Source organism: Mesoplodon mirus, assembly GCF_964341445.2.
Source record: "Mesoplodon mirus genome assembly, chromosome: 3".
Taxonomy (NCBI): domain Eukaryota; kingdom Metazoa; phylum Chordata; class Mammalia; order Artiodactyla; family Ziphiidae; genus Mesoplodon; species Mesoplodon mirus.
Window position 1 is genome coordinate 171,819,055 of NC_138978.1, and position 21,625 is coordinate 171,840,679.

Below are 21,625 nucleotides of genomic sequence, written 5' to 3' on the forward strand. Positions count from 1 at the left end.
AGGCCCACATAATGCAAAAAAAAAAAAAAAAAAAAAAAAAAAAAAAATTGGATGATGAATACATAGAGATTCATTATTTAAAAAAAAATTTAAGATATATTCACAAAATGTAGTAGCATAGAGCTATTAAAAGGAATTGGGTAGATATACCTTCACGAATACAGAAAGCCCTAAGGCAGATTAAGTAAGAAATCATGCTGCAAAACAATATGTATAATATCATCCTATTATTATTTTTAAATGTGTTATGTGTTAATATTTCCTCCCTAACCCTCCCAAAATAAATCGAAATCTTACCTGTGGTTCTCTGTAGCAGATGAAAGTAGGATTTCACCGTCCATGTTAGGTATTTGTGTAATGTGTGAGGGTTTTCTGAGCATGTATTACATTTGTAAGTTGATAAAACACTGGGTAATGCCAAGATATCTATGTGTATACAGGGGATGTAGAGGACAGTGGAGTCACCCTACCTGGATTGAAATCCTGGCCTTACCACTACCTCTGCATGATCGTGGGAAAGTTACCAAGCCTCTCTATGAGGGTGCAATGTGGCTTACACTAAGGTTACTGTGAGGTTTAAATAGTGCCTGACACTTAGGCAACTTAGCTTAATAAATATTGGTTGTTATGTCATCCAAATGTGTAATACACACTATAATCCAAAGAGCTTTAAATCAGTACCTTAAAATTAAGTCAAACAGATACATTTTTAATTTGGAGAATAATTTCAAATGAAATAACTTTATTAACTGTGTATGTTCAATTTCTTTCCAAAAATATATCAAAACCTTAATTAAACCAATCAAAGTGGAATTGAATGATCCACTAATTGAGTATGACCCTTCATTTTTACCTTTTATAAAAATATTTGGAAATAGTCAATTTTCCTCAGCAAGAGTAAGTTAGATGAAAATTCACCTCTTTGATAATTATAAATATGAACTCTCTCATACACTGCTATGGAAATTTAAAAGGACAGAGATTAAAAATGAATCTAAGATACTTATAAGATACTCAATAAGAAATTTTATTCAGCTTAGATGTCATATCATAAGAAACTGTTCTTGACTTCACGACTGGGTTCCTACCTTTACTCACATAGGCCAACCCGCAATTCTCCGAAGATCACACTAGTCTATAATTACCTGCTTATACTATCTCCCAACCTAGACTATAAGTTATTGGAGGCAGAAAGATGTGGCTGACTTAGTACCCAGCACATTTTCTGGCACACAGTAAGGACTCTGGAGATAGCTGGTAAATGAATTAAATGAATAAATGGTGACACGCAACTTATCATGTTCACCTACTTTAAATTTTTCTTTCTCATTCAAGAGGAAATTGTATAAGATTCGGTTGAAGACTCTAGTTTTACTTCATTACTAAATAGCATACCAATTAAATCTAGAGCTGATTTTCACATTTTCAAAAAGCAAGTGTACAACACAAATACTATCCCACCTTGATTTACTCAACTGTTTAAGTCAGAAAGTTTGCATCTCAATGCCAATAAAAAAGGCATGGGGATATAAACAAAGAAAACCATTTTTAATGTTTCAAAATATTGAGTATCCAGTCTTCCTTTCTTTAAATAAAACAAGAAAAATACCGATAAAATCTGAACGTAGTGAGCAATGAATCTAAGTGTAGGCAATAGATATAAATATATGAGTTTATTTTCTGAATATAACTTTCAGTAAGCATTCTATGAACAGAAGTAGGAATTACAGTGCAAATTAAATTTATATCTAAGAGCGTTACAAATATATTCCCCTATCTTTATAGAAAAACTAAATTATTTGTGGCTAAAAAGCTTGTTACAAAGTCTAATACAACAGTCTCATTTTGAAACCATGTTCAAGACTTAAGAGAGAATAAATATCAATTTTAGGGGCTGTCATGGGTTGAACTGTGTCCCCTAAAAAGACAGGGTAAAGTCCTAACCCCTAGTACCTTTATTTGGAAGTAGGGACATTGTAGACGCAATTAGTTCAGATGAGGTCATACTGGAGGAGGATGTGCCCTTAATCTAACATGACTGGTGTCCCTATTATGAAGATGATAAGAAGAGACAGGGAGAGGACACCACGTGATGATGGAGGCGGACTGAAGTTATACAGCTGCGAGCCAAGGAATGCCAGTGATAGCAGAAACTAAGAAAGGCATGGAGCAGACTCTCCCCTAGAGCCTTCAAGAGAACAGGGCCCTGCTGACACATTTCAGACTTCTATCCTCTAGAAGTGTGAGTGAACAAATTTGCCACCTGATTTGTGGTAATTTGTTATAGCAACCTCAGGAACCTAATTTAGGGACTGATACATCTACATGCTTCCATAAATAGCATATTACCTATGAAATCTAGAGGTTTTATTCTGATGTTTTTAAAAACAAGGTGAAAAAACTGCTTGGAAGAATTTAATGAAATAGTTTGATTCTTCAATAAATATCAACAGTGAACAGCAGAGGGCGATACTAATCAAAATTTAGAGTTAAGAATGGAGAAACTACACAGACCTTCTCAAAGCTCCATTTCAAGGCAATGGACAGTAAGTTGTGCTAGTTACGTTTATGAGTACCAAATAAGTAAAGAAAAACAAGTAAGGCAAAACATGAAAATTTGCTTGGACACTTAGGAAAGTTTACTATTTAAATTCTCTGACTTTCATATACAAGCAGTTTACATACACTGAACTTATGTATTCAATACTTCATGTACAAATAGCCATCCTGGTAAGGTACCCTCGGGACTTCTCTTTCTTCTTCCATTATAGACTATACTGTGGCTTGGGCTTTCCCCCTCTCACTCCTGTCCAGGAATCTCTGTCTAATCTTACTCTCCAAGTAACTCTAACTGGGGGATCTGTGGTGTCAAGATAAGCAAGATGGAAATTGGAAAAAGAGGAGGTTGAGGTTGAGGATATAGATGCATAGGATAAAGGTGGATAGGGGAACATCCTTCCTGCCATTGACACAGGATACCCAACAAAATGCCTTCTCCTTTCGGGAAGGTGAGGGGAATCAGAAAGGGTATATGAAGGAAGTGGGGACAGAAAAGAAAAGGAAAAAAGAAAGAAAGAATGTAAGGGAAGGATAGATAAAGAGAAAAAGAAGAGAAGCAAGAAGGAAAGGGGCCCCTTTTCAAACTTCCACCCTCCTCTCGGGTTTGGTCTTTCCAGATCATCCCTGCCCCATGAGTTGTGACCAGTGTTTAGGAACTGGATGAATCCTTACATGTCCACCCCCACAGCTGCTGGGCAGGGAAGAGCACAGGTACAGAGGAATACCCTGTATCAGTTTGCAGGTCTAACAGGAAAGGATGTTACTGTTATTCTACAGAGAAATATTTAACTCATTTTCCCACTGAAATTATTGCTTATAACTGTTAGGTCCTGAGTACTATTATTCCTATAATTTAGGACTACTACGAGTTAAACAAACTTTAAAGAGCTAGTCTGAGAACAGAAGGCACTATGTATAAACACTGTTATAGGAAAATATACTGTAATTCCCAATAAGCATATTACATATTATTTTTAGAATACAATCTGTTTTATAAAAGGGATGCCAATTCAACACTATAACTTTTTGAAATCAATATAAATGTAAGTATACACACAGCTGTATACTGCATCTCTACAGGTTGTAATGGACTGGTGAAGAAAAGGTTGACTGTGGCTATATCATCAAGATGACCTTAAATAAATACAGGACTAAGGAATTAGATTTTTGCCCAAGGGTAGAAAAGATTCTGAGGAGAATGCCTTGATCAACCAGTGAGTATATAAAAAGGCAGGGACAGATAGACTACAGATGGAACGAAAGCAGATAGGGGTCTAATGAAATGCTCTGAGTGAAAAGTAATTATGGGCTGTAAATAATCCCACAGATTGAAAACAAAAACAAAACAAATTAAAACCCTTTTAGGTAAACTGATCCATAGATCTAAATGAGATTTAGTAACTGACAAAAGAAAAAGAGCTACAGTTCACAGTGTTGTTAGACCATATTTTTACCTGCGCATCTGATTGCGTCATCTGCTCAGCTAACTGTAAACAAGAATGGAAGGAGAAAAGAATGTCTTCGCACAAGCTAGTAATTATATCTTTGTGTTTCAGCTGACTCTTTATAACCGACTGGTGCTTAAGGCTCTGCCTAAATGAATAAAAAGAAAAGAATATAATCACCACAAGTAACACATCAAGTAACTTAGGACCATAAAAATATGACTTGAAAGAACATGTAAAAAATCAAAATGGGGCTTCCCTGGTGGCGCAGTGGTTGAGAATCTGCCTGCTAATGCAGGGGACATGGGTTCGAGCCCTGGTATGGGAGGGTCCCGCGTGCCGCGGAGCGGCTGGGCCCGTGAGCCACAGCTCACGCGCACGGCCTGCGCGTCTGGAGCCTGTGCTCCGCAACAGGAGGGGCCGCGATAGTGAGAGGCCCGCGCACCGCGATGAAGAGTGGCCCCCACTTGCCACAACTAGAGAAAGCCCTCACACAGAAATGAAGACCCAACACAGACAAGAATAAATAAATAATTTTAAAAAAAATCAAAATGCATCATATATATTAGACACGGCATAATTAAGATGTATTGACGTTACCTCTGAAGCTGTCATGTTAGTTTGAGTAAGTTGATAATTTTTTATTTCTCCTTATAAAATATTAATTGAACTCTTACTATATGCCAGGCACTCTGTGAAGCCCTCGAGATAGAGAGGTGAATGAAAAGACACAATCTCTGCCCTGTCTGCATGGAATTTGTGGTCTAGCACAAAAGAGAACATTAAATAATGTAAGAATAGTTAATTGATTACAGCTGTGATGAATGCTAAGATGGAAAAAAAGTCCAGGATGCTACAATAGAGAGATCTAATCTAACTGATTCTCAGGGTGAGGATGAAAAGAATGCTACCATGAAGACGTAACACTTAAACTGAGAACTGAAAGATAGGCAGGAATTAGCAAGGTGTAGAGTACAAGAGAGAAGCATCTTAGGCAGAGGGAAAAGCTGTGAAAAGGCTCTGGGACAGGAGAGTTTGTTACGTTTGAGGAGCTGAGAGCAGGGAGAGCGCGCAATGGAGATGGGCTGGTGAAGAAGGCGGGAGCCAGAGAGGATTAGGTTGTTACTCTTAGTAAACTGGGATGGATTTTAAGCAGTAGAGTGACATGATCTGATTTACATTTTTAGAAGATCAGTATGAATGCTGGATAGAAAATGAATCAGAGCAGGGCAAGACTGGAAGATATTCAATGATAATGATGATGATGATGGTGATGGTGATGGTGATGGTGATGGCGATGGCGATGGCGATGGCGATGGTAATGGCGATGGTGTGGTGTGGCTAATTCACTGAGCACTCACTATGTGACTTGCAGAGTTGCAAGCATTTCACACTGATAAACTCAATTCTCACTATAACCCCACAAAGAAGGTGCTATTGTTATAACTCCCACTTTCAGATGAGCAAACTAAGACTCAGAGAAGTTAACCAAATTGCCTAAGAGTTCCAGAGTGGTAAGTGATTTCAGAATGGATTCAAGCATATGCGGTATGGCTCTGAGTTGACACTTTGAACCACGGCACTATTACTTGTTGGCAATGTAATGACCTGGTGGTGCAAGAAAAACACCTAAGACCTGAAAGTATTACACTACCTTTAATGTTTTATGCATATGTATAAAGTAGAGGTTCTTAACCATTTTTACATCTCAACTATATCTCCTCCCACCCCCAAGAATCTGATGAATGCTATGGACACTCTCCCTAGCAACCCTTCATAACGCTCTAGTTAAAATTATACATGGAATTAAAACTGAACAACTCAAAAGTATATAATGAGGAGATTATATTCAGCTCTAATTATAATTATTAATTTATTTAAGCCTGGAAGTAGGATACTTGATAGTCGGTTAAACAATAGTAGCAGTAGGCAAATGGTTAAGACCCATGGCCCATTATTTCAGATGTACTAGCTAACTGAGTAGAACTTTTTTTGAATTTTAGAGAGAGCAGGATAAAGAAGTATGATTTAGTTTGGGAGCTACATGTACAACATGTGGATTATAAGAGAGCAGTGTCAGTAAACATTGTACGCACCCATACAAAATGTTTTAAATGCAATCAAGAAAACTTACAAATAATTAAGACTTTGGATATGGAAAATATATTACAAAAAGTAAAAACAAAACAAAACAGAAACTTACTTAATTATAAATTTCCAAGTATTGGCATGAAATGCGTGGTCCATACTGGAAATAACAGAGCAGATATCCAACAATGAATGAATAACTACAAAGAAAGATAACAGAACTCTTAGGACATTCAAATGTCATATGGGGTGAGTTTCTTCTATATTTAAAAATATCTACTGAACAATTTTGACATTTGCTAAAATAGGCAATACAGTTTGAAAAAAATTATCTCAAAATAATTAGTGAAAGTAAGTGTCACGCTTCTGATTTAGGGTTTTTATAAATTATAGAAAATTAAGTTTGATGTTTACACCTACTCTATGACTTAAATAAAACTAAAAATGTTCAGTGGACTAAAAATTATGCCTATTGTAACTGAAATATTCTACAGATATTCGAATCAAAAATGACAAAATATACTGCTAAGAAAACCTAACAAGGAAGAAGCAAATGAATTTGTACTCATTAAGGCTTGTACTCTGCCTGAGGTAGATTATTTGTTAAAATGAGCACAATAAACCCCCTTTGTGTGTCCATGCTCTTAGTCAGTTTGCTTCCACAGACCCTGGGCTTCACGACATAACTTGCTGTGGTTAACAGGACAAAATAAACATAAACCAAACAGAGACTTTAAACGTGCCTGCACACTGGGGCCTGCCCTCTCTTGCTGCTCTTAGGACCCCTGAGGCCATCAGCAGGTAGCTGAGCCTGGGCTAACCTGCTGCATGATGGGCTACACGGGACTGGCTCAGGACATTATCTCTCCCTCTGCCGACAAACGACCATGAGTGAGGTCAGTGACCACAAACACACAAGTGAGCCAGTTACACCATGTGAAGCAGAGAAAGCTGTTCTACCTGAGCCCAGCCTAAAACACTAACTCAGAATCATGAATAAATGAAACAGTAGTTGCTTGATTTCTTTCTTCCTTCCTCTCTCCCTCCCTCTCTCCCTCTCCCTCTCTTTCCCTCCATCTCTGCTTCCTCCCTCCCTCCCTCCTTTCTTTCTTTTTTCCTTTCTTTCTTTCTTTCCTTCTTGCCATGCCACGCGGCTTGTGGGATCTTAGTTCCCTGACCAGGGATTGAACCCAGGCCCCAGCAGTGAAAGCACCGAGTCCTAACCACTGGGCGGCCTGGGAACTCCCTAGTAGTTACTTTAATGTAATAGATTTTTGGGTTGGTTTGTTACAGAGCAAAAGATACCTGATAATACTGCACAAAACCACCTTACTCTCTTTATGCTGAAGCTATGAATGCAATCTTTTCATTAGAGTACTGCTTTTCAAACTCTGGGCCATGATCCATTGGTAAGTGATGAAATTAATAAAGTAGCAATCAGCAATTCTTTAAAAATGAAATAGACTATAGTAGAATATGTTATTTCAAGTACAATAAATAAATGTAGTATATACATACACATTCACAAACATACATACAAGGATGTAATTATATGTGTTCTGGGAAGAAATGCAAACTTCATTTCTTACTATGAAGTTGTGGTTTAAAAACACTGAAAGCTACTGCTTCAGAATTTGGACTACTTTACAGGGTATAAAATTGCATAACTTTCTTTGTTAATCATTGTGGAGAAACAACCTACTTTGAACATTGACTAAATATATAAATCTATGTTAATGCATCAAATATCAATTTTACAAAACCTAAAATTTAAGAGATTAAAAGTTTATTGGGTAGGATTTAAATTTTTTTATACATAATATCATGAATCATTACAAACAACATTGGGTTCAATAATTTAACTGATATACAGTTTACAGTCAATATACATCATATACTAAGTAGTAAGTTTTTTTCACTCACCTTCTACCATATTCAAAATGTCATCATTCTCATCTATTAAAGGGTCCATGCAAACCATATCCAGCAGTTCCATTAGCTGCTTTTGAAGAGAATAGGCCTCCTTGAAAAGAGCCTGCAGAAGGTCTGAGACTAGGTGTAAACGCCCAGAATAAACAGATTCACTATTCTGATCACAAAGAAATAAAAACGAGAGAAAAAGCAAATCATAAAAAACCCAAGAGCCAAATTTATTTTAATTCATTCTATCAGAGCTCATAAATGTAATGCTTTTAGAGAGTAGGTGGGTGGGGAGCATATGCAAAACATGGGGTGCAGAACAGCATCAGAATGTAAGTTGGTGCAGCCACTGTGGAGAACAGTACAGAGGTTCCTCATGAAACTAAAAATAGAATTACCATGATTCAGCAATCCCACTCCTGGGCATATATCCGGACAAAACTATAATTCAAAAAGATACATGGAGGAGGGGAAGATGGCGGAAGAGTAAGACACGGAGATCACCTTCCTCCCCACAGATACAACAGAAATTCATCTACACGTGGAACAACTCCTACAGAACACCTACTGAACACTGGCAGAAGGCCTCAGACCTCCCAAAAGGCAAGAAACTCCCCCACGTACCTGGGTAGGGCAAAAGAAAAAATAATAAACACAGACAAAGACCGCACCAGTGGGAGGGAGCCGTGAAGGAGGAAAGGTTTCCACACACTAGAAGCCCCTTCGAGGGCGGAGACTGTGGGTGGTGGAGGGGGAAAGCTTCGGAGTCGTGGAGGAGAGCACAGCAACAGGGGTGCAGAGGGCAAAGAGGAGAGATCCCCGCACAGAGGATCGGTGCCAACCGGCACTCACCAGCCCAAGAGGCTTGTCTGCTCACCCACCAGGGCGGGCGGGGCTGGGAGCTGAGGCTCAGGCTTCGGTCAGAGCGCAGGGAGAGGAATGGGGTTGGCGGCGTGAACACAGCCTGAAGGGGTTAGTTGTGCCACGGCTAGCCGGGAGGGAGTCCGGGAAAAAGTCTGGACCTACCGAAGAGGCAAGAGACTTTCTCTTCCCTCTCTGTTTCCTGGTGCGCAAGGAGAGGGGATTAAGAGCGCTGCTTGGAGGAGCTCCAGAGACAGGCGCGAGCCGCAGCTGAAAGCGCGGACCCCAGAGACGGGCGTGGGACGCTGGGGCTGCTGCCACCACCGCGAGGCCTGTGTGCGAACGCAGGTCACTGTCCACGCCCCACTTCCGGGGAGCCTGTGCAGCCCGTCACTGCCGGGGTCCCGGGATCCAGGGACGGCTTCCCTGGGAGAACGCACGGCGCACCTCAGGCTGGTGCAACATCACGCCGGCCTCTGCCACCGCAGGCTCGCCCCGCACTCCGTACCCCTCCCTCCCCCCCGGCCTGAGTGAGCCAGAGTCCCCGAAGCGGCTGCTCCTTTAACCCCGTCCTGTCTGAGGGAAGAACAGATTCCCTCCGGCGATCTACACGCAGAGGCGGAGCCAAATCCAAAGCTGAGACCTGGGAGCTGTGAGAATAAAGAAGAGAAAGGGAAATCTCTCCCAGCAGCCTCAGAAGCAGCGGATTAAAGCCCCACAATCAACTTGATGTACCCTGCATCTGTGGAACACATGAATAGACAACAAATCATCCCAAATTGAGGAGGTGGACTTTGAGAACAAGATTTATGATTTTTTCCCCTTTTCCTCTTTTTGTGAGTGTGTATGTGTATGCTTCTGTGTGAGATTTTGTCTGTACAGCTTTGCTTCCACCATTTGTCCTAGGGTTCTATCCGTCCTTTTTTTAAAAATTTGTTTTCTTAATAATTCTTTTTTATTTTAAAAACTTTATTACATTTTATCAGACTTTATTCTATTTTACTTTATCTTCTCTGTCTTTTTTTCCTACTTTCCCTCCTTCCCTCCCTCCCTCCTTTCTTTCTTTCCTTTCTTTCTCTCTCTCTTCCTTCCTTCTTCCTCCTTCTTCCTTCCTTCCTTCCTTCCTTCCTTCATTCTACTAATTCTTTCTTTCTACTTTTTCTCCCTTTTATTCTGAGCCGTGTGGATGAAAGGCTCTTGGTGCTGCAGCCAGGAGTCAGGGCTGTGCCTCTGAGGTGGGAGAGCCAACTTCAGGACACTGGTCCACAAGAGACCTCCCAGCTCCACGGAATATCAAACGGCGAAAATCTCCCAGATATCTCCATCTCAACACCAACACCCAGCTTCACTCAACGACCAGCAAGCTACAGTGCTGGAAACCCTATGCCAAACAACTAGCAAGACAGGAACACAACCCCACCCATTAGCAGAGAGGCTGCCTAAAATCATAATAAGGCCACAGACACCCCAAAACACATCACCAGACATGGACCTGCCCACCAGAAAGACAAGATCCAGCCTCATCCACCAGAACACAGGCACTAGTCCCCCCCCACCAGGAAGCGTACACAACCCACTGAACCAACCTTAGCCACTGGGGACACACACCAAAAACAACGGGAACTACGAACCTGCAGCCTGCAAAAAGGAGACCCGAAACACAGTAAGAGAAGAAAAATGAGAAGACAGAAAAACACACAGCAGGTGAAGGAGCAAGGTAAAAACCCACCAGACCTAACAAATGAAGAAGAAATAGGCAGTCTACCTGAAAAACAATTCAGAATAATGATAGTAAAGATGATCCAAAATCTTGGAAATAGAATAGACAAAATGCAAGAAACATTTAACAAGGACCTAGAAGAACTAAAGATGAATCAAGCAACGATGAGCAACACAATAAATGAAATTAAAAATACTCTAGATGGGATCAATAGCAGAATAACTGAGGCAGAAGAACAGGTAAGTGACGTGGAAGATAAAATAGTGGAAATAACTGCTGCAGAGCAGAATAAAGAAAAAAGAATGAAAAGAACTGAGGACAGTCTCAGAGACCTCCGGGGCAACATTAAATGCACCAACATTCGAATTATAGGGGTTCCAGAAGAAGAAGAGAAAAAGAAAGGGACTGAGAAAATTTTTGAAGAGATTATAGTTGAAAACTTCCCTAATATGGGAAAGGAAATACTTAATCAAGTCCAGGAGGCACAGAGAGTCCCATACAGGATAAATCCAAGGAGAAATATGCCAAGACACATATTAATCAAACTGTCAAAAATTAAACACAAAGAAAACATATTAAAAGCAGCAAGGGAAAAACAACAAATAACACACAAGGGAATCCCCATAATGTTAACAGCTGACCTTTCAGCAGAAACTCTGCAAGCCAGAAGGGACTGGCAGGACATATTTAAAGTGATGAAAGAGAAAAACCTGCAACCAAGATTACTCTACCCAGCAAGGATCTCATTCAGACTTGATGGAGAAATTAAAACCTTTACAGACAAGCAAAAGCTGAGAGAGTTCAGCACCACCAAACCAGCTTTACAACAAATGCTAAAGGAACTTCTCTAGGTAAGAAACACAACAGAAGGAAAATACCTACAATAACTAACCCAAAACAATTAAGAAAATGGGAATAGGAACATACATATCGATTATTACCTTAAATGTAAATGGACTAAATGCTCCCACCAAAAGACACAGATTGGCTGAATGGATACAAAAACGAGACCCATATATATGCTGTCTACAAGAGACCCACTTCAGACCTAGAGACACATACAGACTGAAAGTGAGGGGATGGAAAAAGATATTCCATGCAAATGGAAATCAAAAGAAAGCTGGAGTAGCAGTTCTCATATCAGACAAAATAGACTTTAAAATAAAGACTATTACAAGAGACAAAGAAGGACACTACATACTGATCAAGGGGTTGATCCAAGAAGAAGATATAACAATTGTAAATATTTATGCACCAAACATAGGAGCACCTCAATACATAAGGCAAATACTAACAGCCATAAAAGGGGAAATCGACAATAACACATTCATAGTAGGGGACTTTAACACCCCACTTTCACCAATGGACAGATCATCCAAAATGAAAATAAATAAGGAAACACAAGCTTTAAATGATACATTAAACAAGATGGACTTAATTGATATTTATAGGACATTCCATCCAAAAACAACAGAATACACATTTTTCTCAAGTGCTCATGGAACATTCTCCAGGATAGATCATATCTTGGGTCACAAATCAAGCCTTGGTAAATTTAAGAAAATTTAAATTGTATCAAGTATCTTTTCTGACCACAATGCTATGAGACTAGATATCAATTACAGGAAAAGATCTGTAAAAAATACAAACACATGGAGGCTGAACAATACATGACTTAATAACGAAGTGATCACTGAAGAAATCAAAGAGGAAATCAAAAAATACCTAGAAACAAAATGACAATGGAGACACAACGACCCAAAACCTATGGGATGCAGCAAAAGCAGTTCTGAGAGGGAAGTTTATAGCAATACAATCCCACCTTAAGAAACAGGAAAAATCTCGAGTAAACAACCTGACCTTGCACCTAAAGCAATTAGAGAAAGAAACAAAAAACCCCAAAGTTAGCAGAAGAAAAGAAATCATAAAAATCAGATCAGAAATAAATGAAAAAGAAATGAAGGAAACGATAGCAAAGATCAATAAAATTAAAAGCTGGTTCTTTGAGAAGATAAACAAAATTGATAAACCATTAGCCAGACTCATCAAGAAAAAAAGGGAGAAGACTCAAATCAACAGAATTAGAAATGAAAAAGGAGAAGTAACAACTGACACTGCAGAAATACAAAAGACCATGAGAGATTACTACAAGCAACTCTATGCCAACAAAATGGACAACCTGGAAGAAATGGACAAATTCTTAGAAATGCACAACCTGCCAAGACTGAATCAGGAAGAAACAGAAAATATGAACAGACCAATCACAAGCACTGAAATTGAAACTGTGATTAAAAATCTTCCAACAAACAAAAGCCCAGGACCAGATGGCTTCACAGGAGAATTCTATCAAACATTTAGAGAAGAGCTAACACCTATCCTTCTCAAACTCTTCTAAAATATAGCAGAGCGAGGAACACTCCCAAACTCATTCTACGAGGCCGCCATCACCCTGATACCAAAACCAGACAAGGATGTCACAAAGAAAGAAAACTACAGGCCAATATCACTGATGAATATAGATGCAAAAATCCTCAACAAAATACTAGCAAACAGAATCCAACAGCACATTAAAAGGATCATACACCATGATCAAGTGGGGTTTATTCCAGGAATGCAAGGATTCTTCAATATACGCAAATCAATCAACGTGATACACCATATTAACAAATTGAAGGAGAAAAACCATATGATCAACTCAATAGATGCAGAGAAAGCTTCCGACAAAATTCAACACCCATTGATGATAAAAACCCTGCAGAAAGTAGGCATACAGGGAACTTTCCTCAACATAATAAAGGCCATATATGACAAACCCACAGCCAACATCGTCCTCAATGGTGAAAAACTGAAACCATTTCCACTAAGATCAGGAACAAGACAAGGTTGCCCACTCTCACCACTCTTATTCAACATAGTTTTGGAAGTTTTAGCCACAGCAATCAGAGAAGAAAAGGAAATAAAAGGAATCCAAATCGGAAAAGAAGAAGTAAAGCTGTTACTGTTTGCAGATGACATTATACTATACATAGAGAATCCTAAAGATGCTACCAGAAAACTAATAGAGCTAATCAATGAATTTGGTAAAGTAGCAGGATACAAAATTAATGCACAGAAATCTCTGGCATTCCTATAGACTAATGATGAAAAATCTGAAAGTGAAGTCAAGAAAACACTCCCATTTACCATTGCAACAAAAAGAATAAAATATCTAGGAATAAACTTACCTAAGGAGATAAAAGACCTGTATGCAGAAAATTATAAGACACTTATGGAAGAAATGAAAGATGATACAAATAGATGGAGAGATATACCATGTTCTTGGATTTGAAGAATCAACATTTTGAAAATGACTCTACTACGCAAAGCAATCTACAGATTCAATGCAATCCCTCTCAAACTACCACTGGCATTTTTCACAGAACTAGAACAAAAAATTTCACAATTTGTATGGAGACACAAAGGAGCCCGAATAGCCAAAGCAATTTGAGGAAGAAAAACAGAGCTGGAGGAATCAGGCACCCTGATTTCAGAGTATAATACAAAGCTACAGTAATCAATATAGTATGGTACTGGCACAAAAACAGAAATATTGATCAATGGAACAGGATAGAAAGCCCAGAGATGAAGCCACGCACGTACGGTCACCTTACCTTTGATAAAGGAGGCAGGAATGTACAGTGGAGAAAGGACAGCCTCTTCAATAAGTGGTGCCGGGAAAACTGGACAGGTCCATGTAAACGTATGAGATTAGATCACTCCCTAACACCATACACAAAAATAAGCTCAAAATGGATTAAAGACCTAAATGTAAGGCCAGGAACTATCAAACTCTTAGAGGAAAACATAGGCAGAACCCTCTACGACATAAATCACAGCAAGATCCTTTTGGACCCACCTCCTAGAGAAATGGAAATACAAACAAAAATAAACAAATGGGACCTAATGAAACTTAAAAGCTTTTGCACAGCAAATGAAACCATAAACAAGACCAAAAGACAACCCTCAGAATGGGAGAAAATATTTGCAAATGAAGCAACTGACAAAGGATTCATCTCCAAAATTTATAAGCAGTTCATGCAGCTCAATAGCAAAAAAACAAACAACCCAATTGAAAAATGGGCAGAAGACCTAAATAGACATTTCTCCAAAGAAGATATACAGACTGCCAACAAACACATGAAAGAATGCTCAACATCATTAATCATTAGAGAAATGCAAATCAAAACTACAATGAGATATCATCTCACACCAGTCAGAATGGCCATCATCAAAAAATCTAGAAAGAATAAATGCTGGAGAGGGTGTGGAGAAAAGGGAACACTCTTGCACTGCTGGTGGGAATGTGAATTGGTACAGCCACTATGGAGAACAGTATGGAGGTTCCTTTAAAAACTACAAATAGAACTACCATATGACCCAGCAATCCCACTACTGGGCATATACCCTGAGAAAACCATAATTCAAAAAGACTCATGTACCAAAATGTTCATTGCAGCTCTATTTACAATAGCCCGGAGATGGAAACAACCTAAGTGTCCATCATCTGATGAATGGATAAAGAAGATGTGGCACATATATACAATGGAATATTACTCAGCCATAAAAAGAAACGAAATTGAGCTATTTGTAATGAGGTGGATAGACCTAGAGTCTGTCATACAGAGTGAAGTAAGTCAGAAAGAGAAAGACAAATACCATATGCTAACACATATATATGGAATTTAAGAAAAAAAAAATTTCATGAAGAACCTAGGGGTAAAACAGGAATAAAGACACAGACCTACTTGAGAATGGACTTGAAGATATGGGGAGCGGGAAGGGTAAGCTGTGACAAAGCGAGAGAAAGGCATGGACATATATACACTACCAAATGTAAGGTAGATAGCTAGTGGGAAGCAGCCGCAGAGCACAGGGAGATCAGCTCGGTGCTTTGTGACCGACTGGAGGGGTGGGATAGGGAGGGTGGGAGGGAGGGAGACGCAAGAGGGAAGGGATGTGGGAACAGATGTATATGTATAACTGATTCACTTTGTTATAAAGCAGAAACTAATACACCATTGTGAAGCAATTATACTCTAATAAAGTTGTTAAAAAAAAAAAGATACATGCATGCCTATGTTCATAGCAGCACTATTCATAATAGCCAAGACATGGAAACAACCTAAATGTCCATCAACAGATGAATGGATAAAGAAGATGTGGTACATATATACAATGGAATACTACTCAGGCATAAAAAAAGAAAGTAATGCCATTTGCAGCAACATGGATGCAACTAGAAATTATCAGACTAAGTGAAGTCAGAAAGAGAAAGACAAATACCATATGATATCACTTATATGTGGAATCTAAAATATGACACAGGGACTTCCCTGGTGGAGCAGTGGTTAAGAGTCCGCCTGCCAATGCAGGGGATATGGGTTCAATCCCTGGTCTGGGAAGATCCCACGTGCCGCAGAGCCACTAAGCCCATGTGCCACAACTACTGAGCCTGTGCTCTAGAGCCCGCGAGCCACAACTACTGAAGCTCGCGCACCTAGAGCCTGTGCTCTGAAACAGGAGAAGCCACTGCAATGAGAAGCCCACGCACCGCAATGAAGAGTGGCTCCCACTCGCAGCAACTAGATAGAGCCCACGCACAGCAACAAAGACCCAACGCAGCCAAAAATAAATAAATAAATTTATTTTAAAAATATATATATATATGACACAAATGAACCTGTCTATGAAACAGAATCACAGAGAACAGACTGGTGGTTGCCAAGGGGGAGGGGGTTGGGGGAAGGATGGAGTGGGAGGTTGGGGTTAGCAGATGCAAGCTTTCATATATAGAATGGATAAATAACAAGGTCCTACTGTATAGCACAGAGAACTATATTCAATATCCTACAATAAATCATAATGGAAAAGAATATTAAAAAAGAGTAAGGTACATATATATATAAATGAATCACTTTGCTGTACAGCAGTAATTAACACAACACTGTAAATGAACTATACTTCAATTAGAGAAAAGAATTCTCACCAGCAAAAAAAAAAAAAAAAAAATTTAATGATTCTTAGTGAATGACATATTCATTCATTAAACAAATGTTTAGTGAACCTCCATTATATATAGTGTACTTTGAGAGATGCAGGTATGTATAAAATATGATTTCTGACTTCCAAGATCTTACAAATATAGAACTGAAAGGGAGCTAAATAACATTAGGTCCAGTGCATGACATTTCAGTACCCTGTCACCAAAGGGAAGCATTAGTTAACCAGCAATTTTCATTCACCCAACAAACAGCATTATCAAAACTTCCTGTGACCCACAAATCCTAGGCCAGCTTTTGTGGTTTAAAGCTGTCTCAGGACTAAATAAAGGTCAGTGTCCCTTTATAGGCACCTAATTGTTAAGCAATTCATCTAAGCCACCAATGCCATGACAGAAGTATTTGAGGATCCTTGTGACTTGACACAAATCTGTATCACTTCTTTCCTCATCAAGAGGAAGTAGAATAAGACAACAACAACAACAAAACTGCAAGAGCCCCCTTTTTAAGATTTCTTTAAAACTACTTATTTTGAAACAAATATTTACATACATGCTCTTTGTTCTATGGAAAAGTGCACTGCAATAATATAGGTTAAAATGTAAATTTATGAACAAATACTATAAGCACCACAAAGTCAGCCCCTTTGCCCATGGATTCTAGGCCATTTGAAGTGTACTTAGGGCTTCCCTGGTGGCACAGTGGTTAAGAATCCGCCTGCCCATGCAGGGGACTCGGGTTTGATCCCTGGTCCAGGAAGATCCCACATGCCACGGAGCAACTAAGCCCATGCGCCACAACTACTAAGCCTGCGCTCCAGAGCCCGCAAGCCACAACTCCTGAAGCCCAGGTGCCTAGAGCCCGTGCTCTGCAACGAGAGAAGCCACTGCAATGAGAAGCCCGCGCACCACAACGAAGAGTAGCCCCCACTCACCGCAACTAGAGAAAGCCCGTGCACAGCAACAAAGACCCAACGCAGCCAGAAAAACATAAAAATTTTTTTAAATGTTAAAAAAAAAAAAATAAAGTGTACTTAGACCCATCACTCACCTTACAATGTACAAATGTACTTTTGATTACATGTAGGACTGAGGAGGGAAGACTGTGAATATTTTCTAGAATGATGGATTCATGAGTGGCACAGACATGCTGAACACATCCTGTAAGAGCTCCTAATAGCTGTACCATTGTCTGGAAATATGGAAAGAAGTTTCATTCAGAATATATTTTCTGTGTACCTAAAAGGTGTCAGACAATATGCTGAGTGCTAGGGATACAGCAGTGAGTAAAATGGACCCTCTATCTGTTCCTCTTTACACATAACTTCAGTCTGTCAGAACTATAAATATTAAAAGTGGCTAGGGACTTCCCTGGCAGTCCAGTGGTTAAGACTTCGCTTTCCAACGCAGGGGGTACAGGTTCGATCCCTGGTTGGGGAGCTAAGATCTCACATGCCTCATAGCCAAAAAAACAAAAATTAAAGAACAGAAGCAATATTGTAACAAATTCAATAAAGACTTTAAAAATGGTCCACATCAAAAAAATCTTAGAAAAAAAACCCCAAAAAAACTGGCTAGCCATTTGGTTAAAGAAAAAAAGAAGAAGTTGGAATCCTAACCCACAACATCAAAGTATATGGCAGGTGTTCTACACATACGCTTTAGAATTACAGGTAGGGCATGCTATCTCGATTACTTGTCTTCTTACATGAGTTTAGATATTTACTAAGCATGAAATTGTATAAGAAATTCAGAATTTATGTTTTTTGCAATACCTTTATATCTTTAGTTCTATAAATTTAATTCTAGCATTGGGGTATTATATAGAGAATACAAAGTTAATTAATATCTTACACTCTTTAAGCTCTCCCACCCTCCTTTCTAATATATTTGACATACCTGTAAAATATTTCTTAGAGTGGTCTGGATTTCTAAATTTTGGCTTGATAGTCCTCTGGCTTGACTGGTTAACTCATACATCATGTCATCAAATAATCTCACAGTCTGTGAAAACAAAGCAGGTCATAAACAGTAGTAACAGAAGTCACTAAAAAAGGAAAAGGCATATCTTTAAAGAAATAAATTAGATTTGATTTTGCATTATTAACAGCTATGGGATATTGTCTAGTGTAACAACCTAATAAAGTTAATAAAAAACATATTTTGTATAGTGTTTCTACAGTATTTCTATTTTTTGTATACTATTTTTCTACAATAGAATCTCCTTAAAAACAAACAAGCCTCCAATAAAAATTGATTTGTCTTCCATTTCTGTGATTTGAATCTACTTAATAACATCCATAAAAAAAGATCACTCAAAGTTCACTTTTTGGTGATGTAACAAAAGTGCTACTCTTACACTTAAATAAATAAAAGATGATGATCTTAACCAATCAACATCCATGTGAACATTTACAAGGATATTTTCTGGTAGTGGTAATGAATTTGTGCTGAATTACCTATTCACTTGTTTTCTAACCAGTTCCCCTTTCTGACCAACTCAAAATACTATTCCTGGGTTAGAGACATAGTACGTGACCTCAGAAATAAGTGCTTTTGTCTGTGAAACATTAGCCAACCTAAGATCTTAATACTCTAAACAAGTTAAATGGCCTAAACACTACACTACAAGAATAACCATAGTCAGCAACACACTGTAACTAAAGAGGGTACTGCTTCCCATAAGCCTGTTAACACTCACCATCTCGTTTTCATCTATATACTAGCTGGACCTTTTTAAGAACAAATTTTAAGAAACTTTTTAGATACAGAATTGAGTGAATATAAGTAAAAGGAGTTCTGATAATTGTTTCAAAGCTAAACTTAGAAATCCATTCCAGTAAGAGATAAGTTATCATAAAAAAAAATGTTTCATTTTGTCACCAAAGTATGTTTAGTTCCCACGATTAAAAAAAAAAGTTATGGGCCTCCCTGGTGGCGCAGTGGTTGAGAGTCCGCCTGCCGATGCAGGGGATATGGGTTCGTGCCCCGGTCTGGGAGGATCCCATATGCCGCGGAGCGGCTGGGCCCGTGAGCCATGGCCGCTGAGCCTGTGCGTCCGGAGCCTGTGCTCCACAACGGGAGAGGCCACAACAGTGAGAGGCCCGCGTACAGCAAAAAAAAAAAAAAAAAAAAAAAAAAAGTTATGACTCTGCTTTTCAGAGAAAAGGTATACCACATATATCTAAAAGGTAACAATGCAGTTGGTGAATCTGATATTTTAAGTTACTTGATTTTACCAATATTCCAGCCATTTTTATTCTAAGACTTCTTTAATAAATTTTGGCTCCATTTTTCCAGACAATGAAATTTAACAATTACTAATAAATTCTACAGAGAAGATAAAGAAAGAGACTTAACTAACTTCATCATCCATCCCAATTTTCAATGAATAGCTTTAAAATACAAGAGTATTTAAAACCAACTACAAATAATGTAAATTCAATTAGTAAAGGATCCATACTCTCTGAAAATGTTTTTTTAATCACCTAATGATCATACCAACACCATCACATTCTCACATAAGATCTATTTTTAACTATTTTATTTGTATTTCAAATATGTGATACATTGGGAATTCCCTGGCAGTCCAGTGGTTAGGACTCGGCACTTTCACTGCTGTGGGCCCGGGTTCAATCTCTGGTCAGGGAACTACGATCCCACAAGCCTCGCGGTGCAGCCGAAAAAAAAAAAAGTGATACATTAAGAAATTAAGAATAAATGGTCTAAAACCGAGGCCAGATCTTAACAGCCTTTATAACAAGTAAATTGATTAAGATAATAATAGTACTATACCTTTGGCAGCACTTGTGAAAAGAAAGTCTCTTCCAATGTCAGGTGGTTCATATGAGGTAAAAACATTTCTACAATAATTTTCAGAATTTCTATAAAGGAAAACAGTAACATATTTTGTAGCAATATTAAGTCATGTCAGCCAACAAAGGTCACTACCCTTTCCCAGATTCGAGAATATGTACATACTAGCAATCAAAAGCTTTGTACAGTTTCAAAATGCCATATTCTATGTAGAGAAACTATTAACAATTAAACAACTTGAAATAATAGAAAAATTAAAAAAAAAAAAAAAATGTATGTGTCCAGCAACTGAAGATCAGTTAATGGATGTGGGTACATCTACTGAATAGGATCTGCTATCATTAAAATGATTGTTAGAGATTGTTTAAAACCATAATAAAATGCCCACAATACATTAAGCTAAAATGAAAAAACTTCCAAATAGTGTAATTCCAATCTTAATATATATAAACATGTATATACAAAGAATAACCGATAGGCTGGCAGGACTATATAGAATCAAGATGAGAATGTCCTATGCCAAAATCTTAAACATTTCAGATTAATGATTGTTTTATTATCTTTTCTGTTTTTCTGCATGTTACAAATTTTCTATAATGAATATGTACAACTCTCATACACAGGATAAAAAGTAACTGTTCCTTAAAAAAATCAGACCCCACAGGCAGCACAGATTCAAGATTATAAACAAATATTCCACAACCAAGTGAAATGTAAATAGAAAACTCAAAATATATGAGTAAACTCTGTAGGATAGTCTTAACTCTCTACCTCTCCTCCTAACTAAATAAATAAATTACATCAAGTAAGATTAATGAAGACAGATGAAGAAAGTCAACTTTTCCAAATGACAAATTTCTCATACCTAAACAATCAGCCTTTTGTAATTAGAAAGTATTTTCTAATTGACACTAAACATGTTAAGAAGCTGAAAGTTATTAAGTAGACTGCAAATTATGTTTTATACTGGTCTAACCAGTTTAACAACTAACATTTAAAATTTACAATGTGCTTATACATAATCAAACAGAACACTTTTGGTATCTATCCAAAATGGAATTTAAAAATTTAAGTACTGTAATTTGAAGTAATTTGGTCATTTTAAGTAACTGAAGATTACAAAGGCTGTAACGCTACAATAGGAAGAATAAACTTAAAGGGAATACGAAACTATATTTA

The 21,625-nt window shown here is 38.2% G+C and overlaps 1 protein-coding gene across 2 annotated transcripts in view; it reads right to left on the reverse strand.

The window, feature by feature from the left end:
- Positions 1-21,625, reverse strand: part of FIRRM (FIGNL1 interacting regulator of recombination and mitosis) — a 52,465-nt gene that overhangs the window by 26,929 nt on the left and 3,911 nt on the right. For both annotated transcript variants that reach the window (XM_082613509.1, XM_082613508.1), the window contains exons 3-8: positions 20,426-20,514; positions 18,530-18,634; positions 17,682-17,822; positions 8,016-8,181; positions 6,208-6,292; positions 4,014-4,152 (exon numbers count right to left, since the gene is read on the reverse strand). In XM_082613509.1, the coding sequence (XP_082469635.1) occupies positions 4,014-4,152; positions 6,208-6,292; positions 8,016-8,181; positions 17,682-17,822; positions 18,530-18,634; positions 20,426-20,514 (725 nt within the window). The remainder of the gene's footprint in view (positions 1-4,013; positions 4,153-6,207; positions 6,293-8,015; positions 8,182-17,681; positions 17,823-18,529; positions 18,635-20,425; positions 20,515-21,625) is intronic.